At 31.5% G+C, this 22,213-nt stretch overlaps 2 protein-coding genes across 9 annotated transcripts; both read right to left on the reverse strand.

Moving 5' to 3' along the window:
- Positions 1-6,463: 6,463 nt before the first annotated feature.
- Positions 6,464-13,092, reverse strand: LOC112782673 (uncharacterized). 8 transcript variants are annotated; one of them, XR_003193075.3, is made up of 16 exons: positions 12,491-13,092; positions 11,852-11,979; positions 11,594-11,665; positions 11,402-11,515; positions 10,635-10,703; positions 10,480-10,536; positions 9,404-9,457; positions 9,262-9,324; positions 9,037-9,099; positions 8,626-8,790; positions 8,400-8,555; positions 7,734-7,814; positions 7,583-7,644; positions 7,278-7,378; positions 6,940-6,996; positions 6,464-6,768 (listed from the first exon to the last, which is right to left on the reverse strand). XR_003193075.3 is itself a non-coding variant. In XM_025825174.3 (15 exons), exons 1-14 carry the CDS (start codon positions 12,675-12,677, stop codon positions 7,288-7,290), a joined length of 1,362 nt encoding a protein of 453 aa, XP_025680959.1. In that variant the 5' UTR covers positions 12,678-13,092; the 3' UTR covers positions 6,464-6,768; positions 7,278-7,287. The 8 variants fall into 8 exon arrangements, 3 of the variants coding, with proteins under 3 accessions (XP_025680959.1, XP_025680958.1, XP_025680960.1); XR_003193074.3 differs by having other exon boundaries at positions 7,245-7,378; XR_003193078.3 differs by lacking the exon at positions 7,583-7,644.
- A 3,856-nt stretch (positions 13,093-16,948) lies between these two features.
- On the reverse strand, positions 16,949-18,707 carry LOC114926140 (uncharacterized). The gene is made up of 4 exons (XM_029296642.1): positions 18,639-18,707; positions 18,404-18,548; positions 17,786-18,011; positions 16,949-17,678 (listed from the first exon to the last, which is right to left on the reverse strand). The coding sequence occupies exons 1-4, from the start codon at positions 18,705-18,707 to the stop codon at positions 16,949-16,951; spliced, it is 1,170 nt and encodes a 389-aa protein (XP_029152475.1).
- Between the last annotated feature and the right edge of the window lie 3,506 nt (positions 18,708-22,213).

Below are 22,213 nucleotides of genomic sequence, written 5' to 3' on the forward strand. Positions count from 1 at the left end.
ACATTTAAAATTATTATAAAATAAATATAAAAAATTTAATAAAAAAAGATTTGAAATATCATAAAAAGAAACATTCAAAATATTAAAAAAAATTAAAAAAATAAGAAAAGAAACGTTCAAAATTATTAAAAAAATAATCCAAAACATAAAAAAGGTAATATCTAAAATATATAAAAAATATATCTAAAACCTAAAAAAAAAATTTGTAAAACTAATTATAAGAATCATCTAAAACCGACAAAAAAAAAAAAAAAGAAAAAGGCAACTACGAACTGTGCAACACAAATATTGGATCGCATTTTTTTAAATTTAAAAGTTTTTAAAATTAAAAAAGTTGGCTCAAGTTAACTACCACCCTAATTAGTTATTTATACTTTTTCTAAAAATATATATTCAATAATACTCTCACTTATAAGAAAATGTAAAATATTTTTTTTAATTTAATTAACACAATTAAATTTTTTTATAATTAGTTTTTTATTTAATTACATCAAAAATCAATCCAAATTTTATATGAATCAAATTCTCAAAATTTTTTTCTCATTATTACATCTAATAATTATACACTTTTTTTTAAATAAAAATCTCAAATCCTTATATATGTTATTAATTCTAAAAAATATTTTTAAATTACCACAGTACATTTTATAAAAAGACTAAACATCTCAAATTTGATTAATAAAATCAGAAATATTTTTAATCGTAAATAAAAATCATCACTATCGATTAGTATTACGCTAGAGTTTACGCCGTGTTTCACGGGTTTATTAATATTTTTATTAGAATATTTATTTTTATTTTTATTTTGATTTATGATTTAAAGTTTACTGTAACTTAATAATTTTGAATATATAAATTAAGTTATATTGTCTTAATAATAATAATAATAATAATAATAATAATAATAATAGTGATTATAACATATCAGTTATAGAAATGAAAAAATTGCATTTGTGTCTACATAATAGTATTATTATTATGATGATTGGTAATAAAAGGAGGAGAATGAAAAGAGTCGTACTCATAATTTGATAAACAGATGAAATAGAAATAAGTGTGTAATAATTTTGATTATTTATTTGCTGGTGTCTACATATTACATTAAATACAATTCTCAAGTGAGTTTTAAATGTGTATATATAGATAGCTTTTGTAATTGCATTTTAAAGTTTAGCCTAACTACTATTTAGAGCAGGGCCTATAAGTTATAATACAATATATAGATGAACTTAATTAATTGATTAAATAAAAACTTATAAACTCTAAATAATATTACTGTTATGCATGTAAAAACATGCGTATGATATTCACAACAATTTTTGTTTTGGGGGTTTTCAAATTTCAACTACACTATAAGGTCCAGCTTGGGTAACCAACTTAATTAAGCTCCTTTTAATAAAATAACTTAAATAATAAATAATTCTATTAAAAGTAACTTATAAATAGGTTATTTTGTGTTTGGATTTTTAATTTTAAAAGTGCTTATTTTATAAAAATGTGATGAAAAGTAAAAGTATTATGAGAGAAATCATTTTTTTTAACTTCTCTATAAGTTCCTCAATAGCTTTTTAGAAAATTGCAATTTAGTTTTGAAAATTGCACCAGACATTAATACTACTACTTTTCATAAGACCATCTCCAGTAGGGAACTCATCTCAGTCCCTATTTATGACCCACCTGTCATAAAATGTAACTCCACATCAGCTTTTGCGTCATAAACGATAAATAGGAATTCAAAGCATCTCTCTCTTCTCCATTAGGAGGAACTAACTTTAGTCCCTGTTGTGGTCCCACTTAATTAATTAATTAAAATACTTAAAATTAATGTAATTAATTTTTTTAATAATATTATTTAAATTTATAAATTTAAAAATAATTTACTATTAAAAGATATTAATATTAAATAAATTCATATATAATAATAATACACAATATATAATTCGGGATTACACTAATTTATAGTTTTGTGTTTACAATTGCTAATTTTAATAATATTGTTAGTATTTTAAATTTTAAAAATAAAAATAACTAACTCAACTAAGAATTATTTTGTAAGATGTAAAAATTAAATTTATTTTTTAATGTAAGTAAATTTAATTAATTATAATTTAATATAATAATATAAATAATATTCAATATTAATTATGATATAAATAATTAATATAAATCATTAATTAAATAAAAATATAATTATTTAATCTAATTAATTATTTTTTAAATAATTAATATAAATTATTAATTAAATAAAAATATAATTATTTAATATAATTTTTATTATAATTATTACTAATTTAATTATTATTTTATTATTTAATATAATTATTTAATTATTTCAGATTTTATATTATTATTTTTTTAAAATAACTTGTCAAATGGCAAGTTATTATTGGTTAACTTGAGTCCCTGTTTAGAGGGACTTCCTCACCTTGAGACCCGTGCGGGAACTCATTCCTTCTCTCCTCCAATGGTTAGAGTTTCTATGTGTCAGAAAAAAGTGAAAGAGGAATTCCCCATTATAGGTACTCTAAGTCAAAAGTTAAAAAAAAGTTACTTCTAAAATTTTCAAATGGACCCTAATTAATTAGGGAGAAATAATCTATTTTAAAAATGTCTCAACTGATGTGCCAACATATATATTCTTACCAATAATTATGATCTTGATAATTAAACATATGCTTTTAGAATTTAATTTGGGGTTAAATAATTTGTCTGACAAATAAGCCAGGTTTAATTATATTGTAAGTCTTTATATATAATTTTACTAATCTTTTAGTTGTCTTTAAATATAATTTAAAAAATCTATAATTTAGTTCCTGTATTAGATAAAAAAAAAAAGTTTTAATTTGATCTATTTTAATTATTTTTTGTTAAGAAATATTTTTTTTCAAAATATTTATTTTTGTATTTGATGTAGGATAAATTATAAACTATTTAAAAGCAAAAATTATAAAAGCATTGTATTTTTTTTCTGAAAAATAACAACTAATGAGTTTTTAATTATAAAATTTTATCTAATTAATATAAAAATTGAATTATAAAATTTTAAATTGTAAAGATCTAATAAAAAAATTTGATGAAATTATAAAGACTAACAAAATAATTAAATCATATAAATATCAATTATATTAGGTTATACCAAAATTAACTAGTAGAATAAAATATAAAATATAAAATATATATTAAAAATAAGTTAAATTACATATATATTTATATATAAATGTATGATAGCTCATTTTAATATGCAAATAGCGCATTTTTATACATAAATATGTATCAATGTATCATCAATTGAACTTATTTCAAAAGAATCACAGTCTTAGCTTGCTTGACCGTATAACGTAAATAACATTGTAATGTATTATCCGGTTTCGTAGAGCGGTAGAGCCACATTAGTCACATCTACCTTAACCATCTCTTCATATGCCATGTAAATCAGTTTAATAATGCTTTTATTTTTTGGTTGTCTACGATCTCTTTAAGGATTAATCTTTTATGGATTTGAACTTTATTTAAAAATTTATTATTGGCCAATAAATTATTACATATATAAAATAAAATTCAAACACCAACACTTATTTAAGCGAACAAATAAGTTGATTTTTTAAACAATATTTATGTACACATTGATCTGTAACGTTCACCGCTTAATTAATAAGTTAATACTAATACTTTGAAAGTCCAATAAGAATGCCAAATGAAACAACATATATCTGCGCTCAGTAGGAATAGATGTCTATCCTAATGTTAACTAACTCTTTAATTTAACAAGATATGAAGATACCCCCATTAGTAATTCTTTAATTTTATAATTTATAAAGACTAATATTAGAAAATACCTTTATACTATTTTGAAGAAAATACCAAATTGTGTAAAATATCTAAGTACACTGTATATAATAACTACTTACTAGGACTGGAAGTGAGTCGAAATAAACCAAGCTCAAGTTCGACTAAAAAAAATTGAGTTTGGCTCACAGTTCGCCTCATTAATAATCGAGTTTATTTTTTAAACTCAAGTTCGACTCACCGAAAACTCACGAGTTGGCTTAAATAATAGGAACATAATTTATAATTCTATATTAATAATTATAATTTTTTTATTTATGTCTTGCATCAAAATTATATATAAAAAATAAATATAAAATTTTAAATAATTAAGATCATATATATATATATATATAATTGATGCAGCTCACAAACTAATGAGTTGAGTTACTTATCCAAACTCAAACTCGACTCATTTAATTTATGAGCTCAATTCCAAACTCAAACTCGACTCATCAGTTCACGAGTTCAACTTATTGAGCTATTAACAAATCGAACTCGAGCTGGCTCATGAACTAACTTGACTCACTTCCACTCCTATTACCTACTATGATTTGTTATTTTAGTTGCATCATCCTTTTCCCGTACAATTTCCTTTAAACTCTAGAGAAGTATTATCAAGAGTGTTAAGCGATCCTCTTTTGATATTAAAAGGTTAAAAATTTTATTAATACTTAAAAAAACTTTTTTTTTTTGAGGTATCTCTATTTGAAATATCAAAAATTAATCACTTGATTAGAGTTATATTTAAGAATTTGTTAATGACTAATAGATTTTTGAATCCATAAGGTGAGATTCAAATTTTCGAAACTTGTTTAAGACAAATAAACTAATCACTTGACTAACCAAAGTCCGTTAAAAAAAATTATATTAGTAAAGGAAAATATAATGATATATTACTCCTGTCATTTCTCTAAATTTTAACTCGATACCAAACAGTAAACACACCGTGAAAGAGCTCTTCACCACACTTAGAGAAAGGCCCAGGAAATCAATTTATATTCTAAGTTTTATATAGGCTCTCTTAATGGTTCAGCCTAACAAAGTTTTGCATATGGCCCATTTTGTCTACGCCCTTATCCTTTTGCGTCCTTCTTAATGAGCACATCTTCCACAGTGAACTCATTTAATGTCTGTGAATTTGAACAAAAACATATATAAAATCTAAGGAAACTCTTGATTGTACCTGATGTAGTTGCATATATTGTAGCATATGTTGTTGTTGTTGTGGGTGGGGTTGTTACCCGGCCCATTCACCTGCACACCAAAAAAATGTCTGTGATTCGTTTTTAGAATAGACACTAATTGACTAATTGTGGGTCAAAAACATACAAAATTTTCCCTAACGGCCTAATCTATATAGGAAAAGAAATTGAAATCTCCAAAAGCATAGGAAAAATGTATAACCACCATTATACGATATCAGGATATAATAATCTAAAATTATTTTATTTAATTTAACATTATAATTTTATGTATATAACTTTTATAATTATATATTTAATATTATTTAATTATTTTAACACTATTAGAAAATACAAAATAAGATAAGTAATAATAAATGCAAAAATAAGATAACTTTAGATTGTTCTAAGCTATTTTTTGTTATTTCCCAAACTTTTTTATATATAATATTTTAATGATAATTGTTCACTCTCCTGTATTATTAGTTTTACATGATAAATCTAACTGTACACTAGTTTAAGTTAACGAAAGAAATAAATTTCATTCATATTTTATTTAAATAGCATAATTTGTAAAGTATATTTGATAAATAGCATCATTTCTAAATACATTTAGTACTTGATAAGAAAATTATGTTTACCCTGTTCGAGGATATTTTTTATATATGACGTTTACTGCTGGTTTTTAAATTGGCACATACCTCCTTTCTTTGAATATATTTTGAAATTTGTATTTTACCTTTCCCATTTTAAAATTATTATAAACTCGTGAGCTGCGAAGTATAGCAATAATATCTTATGTACATACTCATATGAATGTATATTTTCAGAAAGCCAAAACCGAAAAACTCTTCCATTTTCCAAAAGAAAACAGACAACTAGCAAGAAGATTTCTAACAAAATTCCAAATCGTCACGCATAATTTCACTAGATAATTGGATCAAGAAATTTATTCTAATCGTGACAAATGAGAAAGGACAGCACATTAGATAATTTAGCTTATGGATTTTTCCTATAGTGGTACATGGTTCCTGCCCCAAGAGAGAAAAGGGTTAAAACATTGTCCAAGAAAATTGTAATCATGGCCAACAGTGTGTTTTGTAAACACAAACAAATGATAGCAGCCAATATTCCAATAAGCATTCATTATCTAAAGCAATCTCGATCACTCAACTCCTATGTACCGCAAGCTATTCCGAACCAGATTAAATTATTTGATGACTACTAAAACATGATTTTACCTTCTAATTAACGAATATACAAACTAGTGTTTCATAGCGTGTGACCCAATAAGAAACCTTAATGGGGGGTTGAGAGGCTAGAGCTTAAAACTTAGTAGTTTCTAAGCATATCATTAATCAAATATAACATCAAAGGTTTTCTTTTCCATTACAGAATAATTTGTGAACTGAACACTAGCATAATCATTTAATTATGAAAAGGAAAACATGAAGTGATAGTGAAGAATAACCCATGAATTAGTTTCTTTCAACTTCTAGTTCTAAAAGCAACCTCAATAAACATACATGATGTGAAATATATGAAGATTTTTCTCCGAACAAAAAGGGGGAAGGGGTGAAATAACAAATATAACACAGCCATAATACATGAATGCCTAAGCACATCGTATGCCCAACTCTAACCTTCTGAAGATCCCTCAATGAGAAACAAAAAGCTAAAATATTCAAAGCCCGCATAAAATGGAACAGGTAAAATATCTGGCCCCCAAGATAAGTCCATGTGAACAGGTAAAAACAATCTGCAAGAAAAGAAACTCTCTTTTTACGCATTATATTTAGCTATGGCTAGCAAAACAAGAAATTAAAAAGACAGAGAAGTGCAACTCCATAATATACAGTAAATCTGTTACCCTTCTGTTAGCCAATTAAGATAGTGCTTTGCAGTAGCAAAGTCATAGTTTCCTACTTACAATTATGACAGTCTGTAAGAAACATGTTTCAATTAACATCCACATGACTCCATTTCCCTGAATAGCATAAGATGATGATAAATCAAACTTATTCACCTAGTCTATCAAATATAGCACAACACCAACTACAAACTAGAGACGATCTAGGATGACCATGGAATTAATTAATTCTATTTCAGAGATGCAAAGCAAATCATACCAGAACCAGAGACATAAATAACTTAGGAAATCGATGAAATATCAATGCTTGCTTTTTATCATGCAAAGACACAATATAATCTTCAAACTATAATAGAAAAAAATACCTAAATCTGTCCCAAAAAAAAGTAGGAACGAACATTGTGTTATCTACTTGTCGGGCTGATCTGGATGCCCTCGTTTAGCTTTGCGTCGAGCATTCTGAGTGTTTCCGGTTCGAGCAGGCTTCTTGGCTTTTTTGCTGAAGCAGAGAAACGAATTAGTAACCACAACTTCCAATTCTTGTCATTTTTCTTAGTGTAAAACTTCTTTACATGTTCAACCACTCAGAATTAATAAACTTCAAACAAAGAAAAATACAAATCCAAATATCAAGAGAACACACATATCAAGCGATTAACAAAAATTAAATCAGTATATGATCTTCAGGACATTCAAAACTGACCAGAAAGTGGCAGATAAAACTCTAGCCAGTAAAATAACAGGCAAGGCCAAAAGAGCAGAGGCCTGCAAGTTAACAGAGTTTTTGTCAAACCACGAAATCAAATAAGTCACTCTCATCGAAATTGGTCAGGACACAATCATTTGATGCATACCGCAAACCATTCCAATTCTTTAGTAGCAAGAGGCCTAGTAAGCTCGTGCTTTTTCAGTGTCTCCTGGACAGTTGCTTGGACCTTGACAGCAGAAGAAAATAACACTCAGAAAAGCAATATACATGTTATCAAACTTATACAATGACTACTTTCAGTATTTCATTATTCTGCAATTTGCCCAAAAAAGGTGAATAGATCTCATTAATTGTGTAGCAATCAAAGCAATGTTGCTCTAGGCACGAAGACTAATATGGACAGTAGAGACTCAGGGAACTAAACTTCAAATTTTTACATATAGCATTGCAACAAACAAATAGGAGCTTGAGACATTTTTCATCAAATCTGTTTACAGTAACATTAATACAATGTCATGTCATGGTCTCCGAACTCGGAAAAGGTTATTATAGTGTAGTATTCAAGAAGAGGCATATTGTGACAGATGGTCACACCACAACCAGAATGAATAACCTAAATCTGCTGATGATGCAACTTGGCTTTCATTGTTATTATTTTTTAACAGGATGGCCTAAGCCTGATTGTAGAAGTGAGCAGCTATAACTACATGTATTGCTCTTTACACATGTGAAAAACAACAGAATCATCTATAACAGCAATACTCAGCAGTTAAAATAAATAAATGTCATCAGATGCGAAAAGGCATGAAACCTGGCTATGATATGTAGTGGCGGAGTCCATGAACCTGCCATAAGCATGAACAACATGTTTTGTATAGGGCTTCAAAACCTCTTGTGCTTTATCAACATGAGGCTTAGCAGCAACAGCAACCTGATCAATGTATGGCTTGCTCAGCCTTTTAGCTTCCTGTCAACCAGTAAAGAGTATTTTCAGAAACAATTCAACAGAGCAAACAAAACCAAAAATTAAGACCTACCTGATAATAAGGATCTACAAATTCTTTCGCCTTACTTGCATGAGGAGCAATTGCATTCTTTGATGCCTCATAAATTTCAGTAGTTTTTGTAGTAAATAATTGCACATGAGGTTCAGCATTCGTTTTCACCACAGACCAGTGTTCCTTAACAGCCGGGATCCATTTCTTCATGTGAAAACCAATACAAGTGAGAAATAATATAATTAAATTTACTTGATTATTTACCAAAGTAACAACAAAAAACAAGGAAAGGCAAATGGATCTCAAACTACCAGAGGAACAAAAACAAACAGATCAATATATTCATCTTTAGCCATAGGGCACAGTAGTTGGAGTTATACACCACTTAAAAGTGCTGCTGCACTTAATCCATACAATGACAAGTATCTCCAGGCAGTGCAGACTACTTACAGTTGTGATTGTTTCCACATGAGGTTCAGCCCATTTCCCAGCTTGTTCCTTTTTCTCTTTAGCCTAGAATGAATAGGGAAGATGTCAAAATGAAGCCAGTAGGATCTGTTTCTAGTGGCCAAAAAATTAGAAAGAAAAAAGCCAGTATCTGTAATTGGGTAAACTAAATTATCATAAGAGGTACCAGACAAGAAAGTGTGATAAAACTAGAAAACAAAGTAGTACCTTTTGAGTAATCACCTCCCAAGTAGGTTTCCCATGTTTATCCCAATGAGTTTGAACCAATGACTAACAGAAAAACAAAATTCTCATTACTTCTGAAGAAGGCTGTATTATTTAAATCATAAAGCACACAATATGAACTCACCCTAGTTTGGACATAGTGTGCAGCAAGCCAAGGTGGAAGCCAAGCACTATGGACCTGATTCATCAGCATCAGTATGCATCAATAAACACATCACCAATATAATCTAAATTTCATAGCATATTGAAATACTTTATCAACTCTCATAGCACTACAGTTGTAGGCAGTTGATGCTTACATAACCATGTAAAATCTCATTCAACTAAGTACAATGTTTCAGACCAGTTTTTTTATTTAACTATTTTAAAATTTGGACCTGGAAATTCCTTATACTAGTGTCATCAAAATAGAGGGAAAAAAGCCAAGAAAGAAAAAAAAGAAACAAGAACTGTGGTAGAAGAATTTCCACTTAATTGGATAGAAATCCTCTACAAATTATTCCTTTTTCACAAGTCATAAATCTCAATCTCCCAAAACAACTCTTGGTCTGGGCCCAAGTATATGATTTTCATTATCTGGTCATATTACAATCAATCAGTATATTTCGAGGTGTTATTATACTCCCTTTTAAACACTTCAAAAACGACCAGAACACTTACAGCTCTTGGATGGTGGATACCACATAAAGTCTTTGGTATCCTGTAAATACATATGCTTAGGAGTGGTTTTTTCCCCCCTAAGAATTACGCTTCCCACAAATACATCCAGAAATTACCATAACAGGCAAACAGGGTTCCAGTAAAAGCAATCATCTACATATATACAGCCATTTTTTGTCACACAAAATAAGCTTAAAAGCAGACTAAACAGAGAATTCGATCAGTAAATATTTATTTCCAGCATTTGTCCTCCTGACGTCGACATTTCAAAAGACAGCCCTGACATTTTACCTAAACTAGATGAACTTATTCAAACTTCCACTTCTACAAGGTTTTCTTCATTTAATTTAACAAAAATTGCACAATGAATTAAAACCACCTCAATATCAGATCAACAGAACAACTGATAATTGGCAACTTGGCATGGATTAATTTGGAGGTTTTAACTAACAGGCACAGTTTATACACATGTAAGGAAGATAACATGGTTTGAACACAAGGAAGAAAGACGGCAGAGTTTGTTGTCAACCGAGGTTTTACCTCTGTTAGTTCTCTTGCTTTTGAAGTTGCCTCAAACTTAGCCTTCATCATCTCTTCCTAAACAATAATATTCGAGGGAAAAACATGACTTCATCAAAGTCAAAATCATCAACAATCTTGAACAACATAACAAGACCAACTATGTATTCATATACCTCAGCAACTTTAAGAGCGCGTTCAGTTTTACGAATTTTGGTCTTCTGTTCCTCAGTTGTCTTTTGAAACTGCGGCACAACCCAGGTCACCATATATCATCATAAAAAATTGTTATTATTATTAAATTAAACTGACATGAGTACAGGACACAACTGCTGGAAATACAGAGCAAATCATCATGACGCATTTGTGCAAGTGGTTGGATTCAAGAGCTTTAATAATTATTTCTCTTACAATAGTTGTCAAATATCCGATATATTAGTGACATAGCATTATTATGTAGCGGAAATTTAGCAAAACATGATAAGTTGCAATGCACTATTGATACCTTGACCTCCTCTCAAGGTTGTCAAATATCCACTATATCGTCGCCATAGCGCTATTGCATAATGGAAATTTAACATTGCATGATGATTGATAACCTTTAGTCTTCCATTTAACTTAATACTAGGAATGTAGATTGTAGAATCATTCAAAGCCAACTGACAATGCAGAAGATGAAGATTAACTTGTAAATGACATGGAGCACAAATCTACTCGCCCCCATCCCAATGATGGAAGAATTGGATGCTAGGCCACCCTTACACATTGGATATTAAAGGGGGAACGATCTATTCCTCAAAAAGATTAACTTGTTTCCTACAAACCCAATGTAGTGAAATGCAGAGTAATGAATGAGGAAAAGTACTTCGAAAAGTGTAAATTATAATGTTTGGTTGGGATGTAAAAGCAAAGCATATACCATCTGGCCAAATGTAGAACTTACATCTGCTAATTTTGAGTCCAACTGACGAATTGTTTTCTCAGCCTCGGCTATCTTGATTTCCCATGTCAGCTTCTCCTTGTTTTTTGTCTCCAATTCACTTTTAAGTTTGTCCACCTGAATTGAGAATTTCAGAGTAAGCTCAAGAACTATGATCATATACGTGACAAATTCTCCAGCTCATTCATGCATAACCTGATTTTGCAGTTCACCAGCACGGGCATGAGCCTTCCCAACCTGCTCCTCAGCGTCCAATGAACCTTTTTTCTGAGAAGAAATATTAATTTGGAGTTAGTTTTAAGATAAAAATAAGTCAAAATGCTCCATGAATTATATTAAATTATTAAGTATGAAATATAACTAACAATTTTTCACCTATTAATTAAAAATGAAAACTAAGGAACACAATGAGCAAATTATTACCACAAAAATCTATAGTCCTAAACACCTCACCTGGAGAGAAGCAACCTCATTCTGCAAGGACTCAATGGTGCTCAGTCTTTCTTGGATAACTTTTTCCTTTTCTGCAATTATCTCATCCTTCTTCTTCAGTTCATGGGATTTTTCACTGATTTTCGATTCTTCAAAACAAAAATTAGGCACCACATGTATTGGCCATCAAAAAGTATTAAGAAAAATAAATATATAAAACCAAATCTGCTTTTAAAATTATCTCTTCATAAAAACTACGGAAAATGGCAACTTGCTCGGACATCAAACATCAACAAAATCCATAAATCGCTTCTCAAAACACAAAAATTTCGTTTCCTTTCAGTAATTCTAACTAAATTATTAAGAAATGATAACTAAACTAAATCAGAACGCGACAAACACAACGCCTCACTCACATCACTGTCCTAATAATATAGAAATAAAAAAATAAAAAAATAAAAAACTGATCACAAGCTCTGAGTAACCGAACGGCGTAACTACCAAATACCAAGCTTAAAATCAACGCAACCGAAAGGAAATCAACTAATTAATTAATCCATTTCAGTAATTGTTTAATTAATTAATCAACTAATTAATCATCAAATCAGAATCATAACAAAAATAGTAAGTAAATAGAGATAAGAGAAGAGAAGAACAAACCTAGGTGTTGGATCTTGGAGTTCAGTTGATCCAGTTGAGCAGCAGCAGCGGCAGCGGCGGCGGCACCTCCGTCGACGGAAACATCGTCGGCGGAGGCGGCATCGGCGTTAACGATAGAGGAAATTAGGGTTACAGAGAAAGCGAAGAAGAAGAAGAAGAGAAAGAAGAAGTTCTTAAGAGGCGCCATGAAGAACACGATGATTTGCTTTGCCGCCAACAAAACAACAAAGCGTAATTATTCACAGCGCCACAACTGAAAAACAAAATAAAAGAAAACAAAATAAGAAATAGAAACCAGAGAAGAACAATGAATATATACTTGTAAGTGTGTTTCTGTTTCTCTGGTTTGTGATGAAGAAGATTGATAGATATTTAAGTAACGGTGCGGCTCAGTTATTAATCATCCTTCTTTCTTTCTAAGCTAGGCGAAGCACCCAATGAAACTCAATTTAATTTTTACCTTTTTTATTTTTTAATAAATTGAAATGCTACTCCTATTTACAGTACTACTAACTACTAAGTATCAATAATAATAATAATAATAATAATAATAATAATAATAATAATAATAATGCAAATTAATTTATATAACGGTATAACCTGTAAAAAAGCTCTAAAATAAGTTCCTTTTTACATATATATAAATTTCTTTCTTGGTATCTGATTTTTTTAAATATTCTCAAAAATATTTTTATCATTTCTAATACTTGGAAGATCAAAGTATTTATTTATCATATTAATAAAATTTTTATTTATTATTATGAAATATTGGTTGATGTTATAGAAGATATTCATAATATTGTATTGTATAAGAAATATTATATCTGATTAATTATATTAAATAGTGTTAAATCTCTAAACAGATGATAATAGAAAGTAAATCCATATTAAATTAGATGTGTCTTTTTTCCCCTTGCTATAAGCTTACTCTAAGAAGATAATAAGTATTAACTGCTTAACCAAAAAAGGGGAAGTTTAATATTAAGAAAAGAAACATATGTGGCTGGATTAGGAGGATTTGAGGAGGCCGTGTGTCTTTTGGAAAGGAATCCCATCTTTGAGAAAAGAAAATAAAATAAAGTGCAATCAAAACATGTGGCAAGCGAGGGACACACAAAATCTGCAGATCCCCAATAATAACTTTCTTTTTTATTCTTAACACAAAAACTGTTTGAGTCAGGAATTTTTAATATTTTTGTTTATTATTTAATTAGTATAAATATTAAATTATTTTTAACAAATAAATTTTATTAATTTATATGTACAAATTTTGTAAAATATTGGTACAAATTATATTAATTTATGTATATAAAATTTTAGTAAATATATATATAAAATATATATTTTTTGTGTGTAAAATACTTATAAATATGAGCATAAATTATTGCTGGTCATAGTATTATTCTTCTTAATATTAATAATAATTTTTCTTTTGTACTAATAATTTTTTTAGTAACCTATAAGGTAACGTTTGTTTTGGATTACTAGAACTAAAATTGAGAGATTGGGACTCGGAATTATGTTTGTTGGTTTAGGACTAGAACTAAAATTTCAATTTCAGAATACAATTTCAGTCCTTTCAGTATCTTCAAAAAATAGAGATATAAAAGACTAAAATTTTTAGAAACGAAAACTGAAATTTAACTAACATTTTCTTTCAAAAATACCCTCAATCCAAATTAATAATTTTAACTTTTTCATTTGTGCTAATTTCTTCGATTCTTCTCATCTCCTTCCCTTGTCAAACACAAATATACCACAATCGAAGAGCCCTAGCAGAAGCCCCTGCCTTATTGCCGCTACCAAAATCACCACAACCTCATTATCATCAATCCCACCGCGAACAAGATTAGTCTTCGAACAAGGTTAGCCAGTGCGTTTGTGTCGTTTTTTAGATTGTGGTCTCTTCTTCAATCATCTCTTCTTTTATCTATTCGGAGGCAGAGCCTTGCAGAAATGAGGAGACAATGGAGTAGGTGACGGGACAGTAGAGGAGGGAAAGAGCAGGGCGGTCGGAATCTGCAAGTGCGGAGAGGACTCCAACGGAGGAGGATGGCAGCGAGGGAATGGATGTGAGAGCGTGCCTTCAAGACGAACTCCCATCAAGAGTGCATAGAGTCATCGCGGAGGTAGGGCAATTGCGTGGTGGTGACAGTGGCTATGGATGAGGAGTTCGACGACGACGGTGAGAAGTGGTGGTTGTTGTGATGGTGTAAGTTGATGGTGGGGTCAAAGCCTTTTGGGCTAGGATTATTTGTTTTTGATTTTTTTTTTTCATTTAAAATAGTATTTATGTATTTAGTCTCTATTTTTATTTTGAACCAAATAAAATACTAAGATATAATTCAGTCATGTATATTTTTATACTAAATACAATGTCCCAGTCTTTATCTTTTAGTCTTTGTATCTCAGTCTTAATCTCTCTTTTAAATGTTACCTAATAATTATGAGATGAAAAATTATTTTCAAAGTCATAACTACGGATACTCTATGATGTATTCTGTGCATATGTAATTAAATTAAACACTTTCAATATTTATTTTCTCATTTTTAATATATATATATTAAGAAAATTTTGATTATACTAATGTAAAAGAGTTTAATTATGCTGCTACGATAACTTTAATTATTTTATCATGTCAACGATAGAAAGAACACACAAAATAATGACAGTTTTTCAAGAGATTTGGGATGGTTGAAAATCGTCGCAAAACAGACCTTAATTGCAAACACTTGAGTGGTGTTATAGTTTATTAAACTACCTTCCACCTTAACCCATGACAATAATAAAGAAGTCTCGTGGCCCACAAATTCAGCCCAACAAAATACATAAATTCAGTTACAATTTTAGTCTTTATTATCTTATCTTATCTTTATGTTATCTTCTTATCTTATCTTATCTTACTTTTCTCTTTCGTAGACAATACTCTATATATATTTAGTTTTACATTCACAATTCAATCAGTCAACAATCAATAAAAATTTCTTCATCTTTTCTTTTCCTATTCTTTCACAATTTTATCATGGTATCAGAGCCTTAGTATCCTCCTTGAAGATGATACATAAGCTATCATTTTCCCGGTGAGAAATTACCCCACTTTTTTTCTTCAACCTCCTCCCACAATGAATAATGAATCTTCCAATTTAGCTCATAATCTCTATTATATCTATCCATTAAAAATCCAACATCAGTCTTAGTTACCCTTGTTCTAACAAGAAACAATTATTATTCATGGAATAGTCACTATGCCCTATCTGCGCATTCTTCTGACAGTTCCATCTGCGCCTTCTTCTGGCAGTTCCGTCTGCATTCTGTTTCAGCAGTCATGTCTGTATTTTGTTTCAGCAGATCAATCTACATTTTGTTTCAGCAGTTCCATCTGCACTATTATTGCGCTCTACGTGCCCTCTTTTTTTTTATCGCGCTCTACGCGCCCTCTCTTATTGTGCTTTACGTGCCCTCTTTTATTGCGCTCTATGCACCCTCTGAAGATCAATCTTATCGCGCTCTACGCGCTTTTTTTTTTAAGATCGTTGCTTGCTCTCTCTCCCTCAAGCACATCATCTCCTTTTATATTTTTGTCGTCGGCAGCTCTAGTTCTGTTGCACACATCTCCATCTGCGTCACCACGTCAGACGTGTTTTCCTCCACAATTTTATCGGAACTTATCCAAGCTGTGGATTATTGACATCTTCCATCCATCAGCTTGTGGGGGCGTATTAAACTACTCTTCCATCTTAGCCCATGACAACAATAAAGAAGTCTCGTGGCCCACAAATTCAGCCCAACAGAATACATAAATTCAGTTACAATTTTAGTCTTTATTATCTTATCTAATCTTATCTTTATATTATCTTCTTATCTTATCTTATCTTTACTTTTATTTTTCGTAGACAATACTCTGTATATATTTAGTTTTACCTTCACAATTTAATCAATCAACAATCAATAAAATTTCTGAGATTTTTTTTATTTAAATTAAAAATATAATATTTACTAATTTAAATAAACGTATAAGTATTTACCAAAATACATTTAGGGTTATATCTCGGATACAGTGGGAGAAACCACAAAACAAACATATATCGGGTGCACTGACCCCGTTTTGTGATATGGAACGCACTGGTCATATCTCGGGTGCACCCGAGATATGAACATGAGATCATCTCGGATACACTGCATCCGAGATATGCTCATATTCTGACATGGACCAATGCATCCGAGATACATGCAATAAATCAAGACAGGGACACTGCATTCGAGTATAGTCAAAATCCAATGCTTTTTTTTATGAAAATATTGTAATGTTGTAGATGAAAAATGGTCCCATAACAATCGAAGGTAGTAGTTCTACAGAAATTATGCTTCATTACACATTAAACACATTTAATAACAATCAGTACATCAAAGTGACAATATTGGAACAAAAAGACCTAAACCTAAACTGCATGCGTTCGTCATGGATCCGAGTGGGGCGCATTGGGACACCCATGTCTGGTGTGGCCCTCTCCGTGGCAGAGCCCACATCTCTTCTTCGCACGCTCAATGGCATCTATCTCATTCCATATCCGAGTAGATACCGGCCTACCCGATGCCTTCCTCCTCATGGCAAAGTTGGGTTTCAGGCGTGCACCGTACCATGGAGGCCACATCTTTTCATCTGGTATCGGCGGAAACTCCCTCTCGTATACCTTGAATACAGAGGCCATCGTGTACAAGGGGTCCACAAAATGACCCCACTCAATACTCGCAGCTGCACATGCCGCCAGGGCGTGTCGACATGGGTAATGCAATGACTGGAACAGGACGCAATCGCATGTACGCTCAGTCATACGAACTCGATATGAAGTTTGTGACCAACCATCTACTAGCTCCATCTCTTCCACGCTAAAAACGGATGCCCTACGATCACAATGGGTGACTCGCAACATCGACAGGCTCTCTCTGTTCTTATCTATAGCTGCCAACAGCCGTTGTGAGTAGATATGTCCGCCCTGTAACTGAGCATGTACTTCGCGTCCTCTGCGCACGAACAAATGTTGCAACCTCTCATACGTTGCCCGAAAAATCGCTGCGACCGAAAGATTCCTCGTTCCCTTCAGCACGGTATTTATACACTCCGATAGGTTCGTAGTCATGTGACCATACCGACGGCCTTCGTTGCAATGTTGCAACCACAATTCCTTCCTGAAACGAAGAGCCTAGTCCACCATCTCACAGGATAGTGTACCTAAAGTATTCAAGTACCAGTCGCATCCTTCCTTACTCAGACTGTCGTCGTATTTATCAGGTACCTCTTACCCTCGGTCGATTTGAACCTGGAGTTGAAGTTTGAAGCCATGTGTCGGATGCAGTAAGCATGATATGCTGACAGGGGATGCCATCCACTGTGAGGTGCATTGAGAACGGTGCGAATGGCCTGTGATCTATTTGATATGATCAGGATTTCTGGCTGTGAAGTAACATGTTGTCTCAAATTTGAGAGGAAAAATGACCATGACTCCGTTGTCTCAGACTCCACTAATGAGAAAGTTATAGGAAGAATATTGTTGTTACCATCTTGAGCCACAACAATTAAAAGCATGCCCCGGTACTTACCTTACAGATGTGTTCCGTTCACCAATACAAACGGCTTGCAATGCTTAAACGCTTCAATCCATGGAGGAAATGCCCAGAATACCTTATCAAACTGACTCCACTCTCCGTCAACCATATTCCTGTTGTAATAAGCTTAGGGACAGCAATGCATTCGCGGATCGTACCTGGGAGGCACTCTTGCAAGGCTCGTAAGAGTGCCGGAATCCTATTGTATGACTCCTCTCAGTCGCCATAGATCATGGCAATTGCCTTTTGCTTTACTATCCACACCTTCCGATACGAGGAATTAAAATGGTAACTTTAATGGATAGCACTTTGCAACACTGGGATAGACACCGACGGATCAGTCTTTATCATTGGTAACACAACCTTGCAAATCAACCCACTATCCAATTGCACATGGTCTTGAGACATGGTTGGTGCCAGACAGGTTGCAATCCACCGAAACGACGTATCTCCCTGTGAATTATGATCCAATGTCAACAACATGCTAAACAAAGACTCCATGAATTATGATCTAATGCATCCACAATATAATGTAAAATATACCAGTAATTCAAGTTCAATTGTAATGCCACACGAAGACTCCACAGACAACCATTGGAGAATTGCTTGCATCGGCAGTGATATTTTAGCCTATCTGACTCCAACACTCTGTACTCTGCATTCCGTCAAATATCGTAGTTCTTCACCGCCATTAGGACTGCTTCTCGGTCGCTAAACCTATGCCCAATTCGGAATTCTACCATACCATCCGTATTGTAATCCTCCCCGTCCCCAGCATTCAAAAGATTGTCCGAGTGCATTGCATCCAAGTTCAACATCTGATAATGGCTTGGAACATCTGACAGTCGAGGAATGGCCAAAGGCAGAGGTAGCAGAAACCTACCAATGCTGCCATCGGGAGTCTCCGGCACAAACTCATCTTCTGACACTGTATCAGTTGACGAGCCGGACCTAGCAACATAGGTAAAATCACCCTCACTGTCGGAATCGTCGACACTATCATGAGGCTGGACATAGTGGATCAGTGTCGCCTCGAGCGGCACGACTTCAGGAGCCGAAAGAGACGGCCCATCCCCAACAACTACATCATGGACCACAGCATACAACTCCATCACATGTTGGGGCATTAGTCGTGCATGTACGTCAAACATTACCCTCACATGCTGATCCCCATCTATCCAAAATAACTGGTTCGTAAATCCACCGTTCGGAAGCGCATACAGAAATTTATATGCAATCCTCCCAACCTCCTTTGTTCCTACTTCTCCCATATTGCTCAGCATGATCGTCTTTAGCGCATCCAGGATATCAACCTGGTAAGTGCGCAACATCACAGTATTGTCAGACTAAAAAATCACTCCTTCATCACCTTGTCTAACCATCCCATTCGGATAAACCACCACAAAAAAGTATTGATTGTTCTCCATCAGAGCAAAATTGAAAGAAGAGAGAAAAGAATGGTTTGTGAATTGTGTGAAGAGAGGTATTGTGATGGTCTCCATAAATAGACTTATTGTATAACATATCTTGGGTGCTGAGACCCTAATATAATCTTTGACTATATCTCGGATGCAGTGCCCCTGTCTTGCTTCCTTGCACGTATCTTGGATGCACTGGTCCATGTCAGAATATGTGCATATTTCGGATGCAGTGTATCCGAGATGCTCTGTTTTTCATATCTCGAATACACCCGGGATATATGACCAGCGCGTTCCAGTGCACTCGAGATATGTTCATTTTGTGGTTTCCTCCACTGTATCTAAAATATGACCCTAAATGCATTTTGGTAAATACTTGTACGTTTATTTAAATTGATAAATATTATATTTTTTAATTTAAATAAAAAAACCAAAATTTTTTCATTTTTCTTTTCTTATTTTTTTATAATTTTATCATAGTTGTCCGTGATCAAAAGATTCTATTGTAGTATTCATAGTTTAGTTGAGGTAGTCCTAATACATTAAGAGGTTGTGATAGAAATCTATGTTTAGCTAAATTGTTATATACAGAATTAGCAACATTAAAAGTCATATTTGATGGTAAGATGACGCATAAATTAGGACTTGATCAGCTAAATAAACATATTATAGATGCAGTGCTTTAAGTGTAAGAGATTGATGTAAAAATTTATGTTTAGATAAATTGTTATATACAGAGTTAGTGGCATCGAAGGTCAGATTTGATGATAGTAGAATGCAATGGTCAAAGAACCCAAGATAATAAAAGAGACGTTGAGTTATGACTCTTATAAATTTTAGTTACATTTTTATCATTTTTTACGTAAATCATTGTAGGAAAACACAATTTTTTGTTTATATGTAAATTGTTTTACTCTACAATAATTTAATAGAAGTTAGTGATCATTGTATTAAATTATTGGAGAAATTTAATAATGTATAAAATTTTGAATGTGTAAATCGTTAGAAGGATACCGCATTACTAAGGGTTGGTTTGGAAACTCTAAAAGCTATTTTTTTTTTTTTTTAGTTTTTGACTTATAAAAAGTTATATTAATAGTGTTTGGTACAATTTTTTAGATAAATTTTTAACTTTTTAAAAAGTTATTTAAGAGCTTTTAAAGAAGTAAAAAAAAATATAATTTCTTTTGTTTTCAAAAGTTATTTTATCACTCTTATTTAATGCACAACTTTAAAACAAGGACTTCTATAATATAATTTTCCAAATACAAAATAACTTATTTAAAGTTGTTATTAATAAAAGTCTTTATATTTTAAATTCTTTTTTCAAAAAGAACTTATTTAAGAAGTTTAGCCAAACTGACCCTAAATTGTGTCATCCTCTAACGAATTTATTCATTCTCAGCTTTACTTATTACTACAATTATAGAGCCTATTAGGACTGAAAATGAGTCTAGTTGAGTTAAGTTAAATCAAACTCAAATTCATCTTACAAAAATTAAGCTTGACTCACAGCTCGACTCATTAACAATCGAACATATTTTTTAAGCTCAAGCTCGACTTATCGAAAGCTCAAGAACAGGTTCGAGCTCATGAGCGGCTCAAATAATAGGAACATAATCTATAATTCTATCTATATCAATAAATTATAACTTATATATTGTTTATCTATCAATAATTTATAAATTTTTTAATTTTTATCCTACATTAAAATTAAATATATAAAAGTATTGATTAAATGTATATAAAATATGTGTATTAATAATTTTATAGAGTAAAGTATCGTTTTTGTTCCCAACGTTTGGGGTAAATCTCAAAGTTGTCCTTAACGTTTGAAATCGTCCTATTTAAGTCCTTAATGTTTCAAAATTGACTCAATGTTGTCCTACCATTAGGAATTTGTTAACGGAATTGACGGCGGAACAAAATTAAGACTATTTTAAAATGTTAGGGACTTAAATAGGACGAAAATGTTGGGGACAAAAACGATCACATAGAAATCAATTTTAATTTTATCCTTCACTAATATCAATCTTTTAGGTACATAGTTGTTTAATTATTTTTTAATCACATTCAAGTAAATTACACTTAATCATATTACTTTGATTCTAAATAAATTTATTTTTTTTATAATTTTACTCTTAAAGAATTTTACTCATCATGAAATATTTGTAAAATGACTAGAATCACATTACTTTATTGTATATGTATTATTTTTTTCCCATAAGTTTATGTACTAGTCATTCTACAAACATTTTATGATGAGTAAAAATTTTTAAGAGTAAAATTATAAAAAAATAAATTTATTTAGAATAAAATTAATGTGATTAAGTATAATTTACTTACATGTGATTAAAAAATAATTGAATAACTATGTATCGTAAAAAATTGATATTATTAAAGGATAAAGTTAAAATTTATTTCTATATAGAAAATTATTCTTATATTTTTAAGAAACTAGAGGATAAATTATTGCACCTCTAACCTCCTTTCGTCCTCCTCTCATTCGGCCCTCACCCCTTCATATTCAACCCATCATTCATCCACCATGAAAAAGAAAACCGCTGTTAGGCGAAGTAGCCGAACCCCCATTCAAAAAAACCCACCTTTCTCATCACCTCCAACCCATACACATATCCATCTCCATTCTACCTCATCCTCTACTCAGTCACCTCCCTCCAAGAAAACCGAAACCATGCG

This window comes from Arachis hypogaea, chromosome 20 (assembly GCF_003086295.3).
Source record: "Arachis hypogaea cultivar Tifrunner chromosome 20, arahy.Tifrunner.gnm2.J5K5, whole genome shotgun sequence".
Classification (NCBI taxonomy): Eukaryota; Viridiplantae; Streptophyta; class Magnoliopsida; order Fabales; family Fabaceae; genus Arachis; species Arachis hypogaea.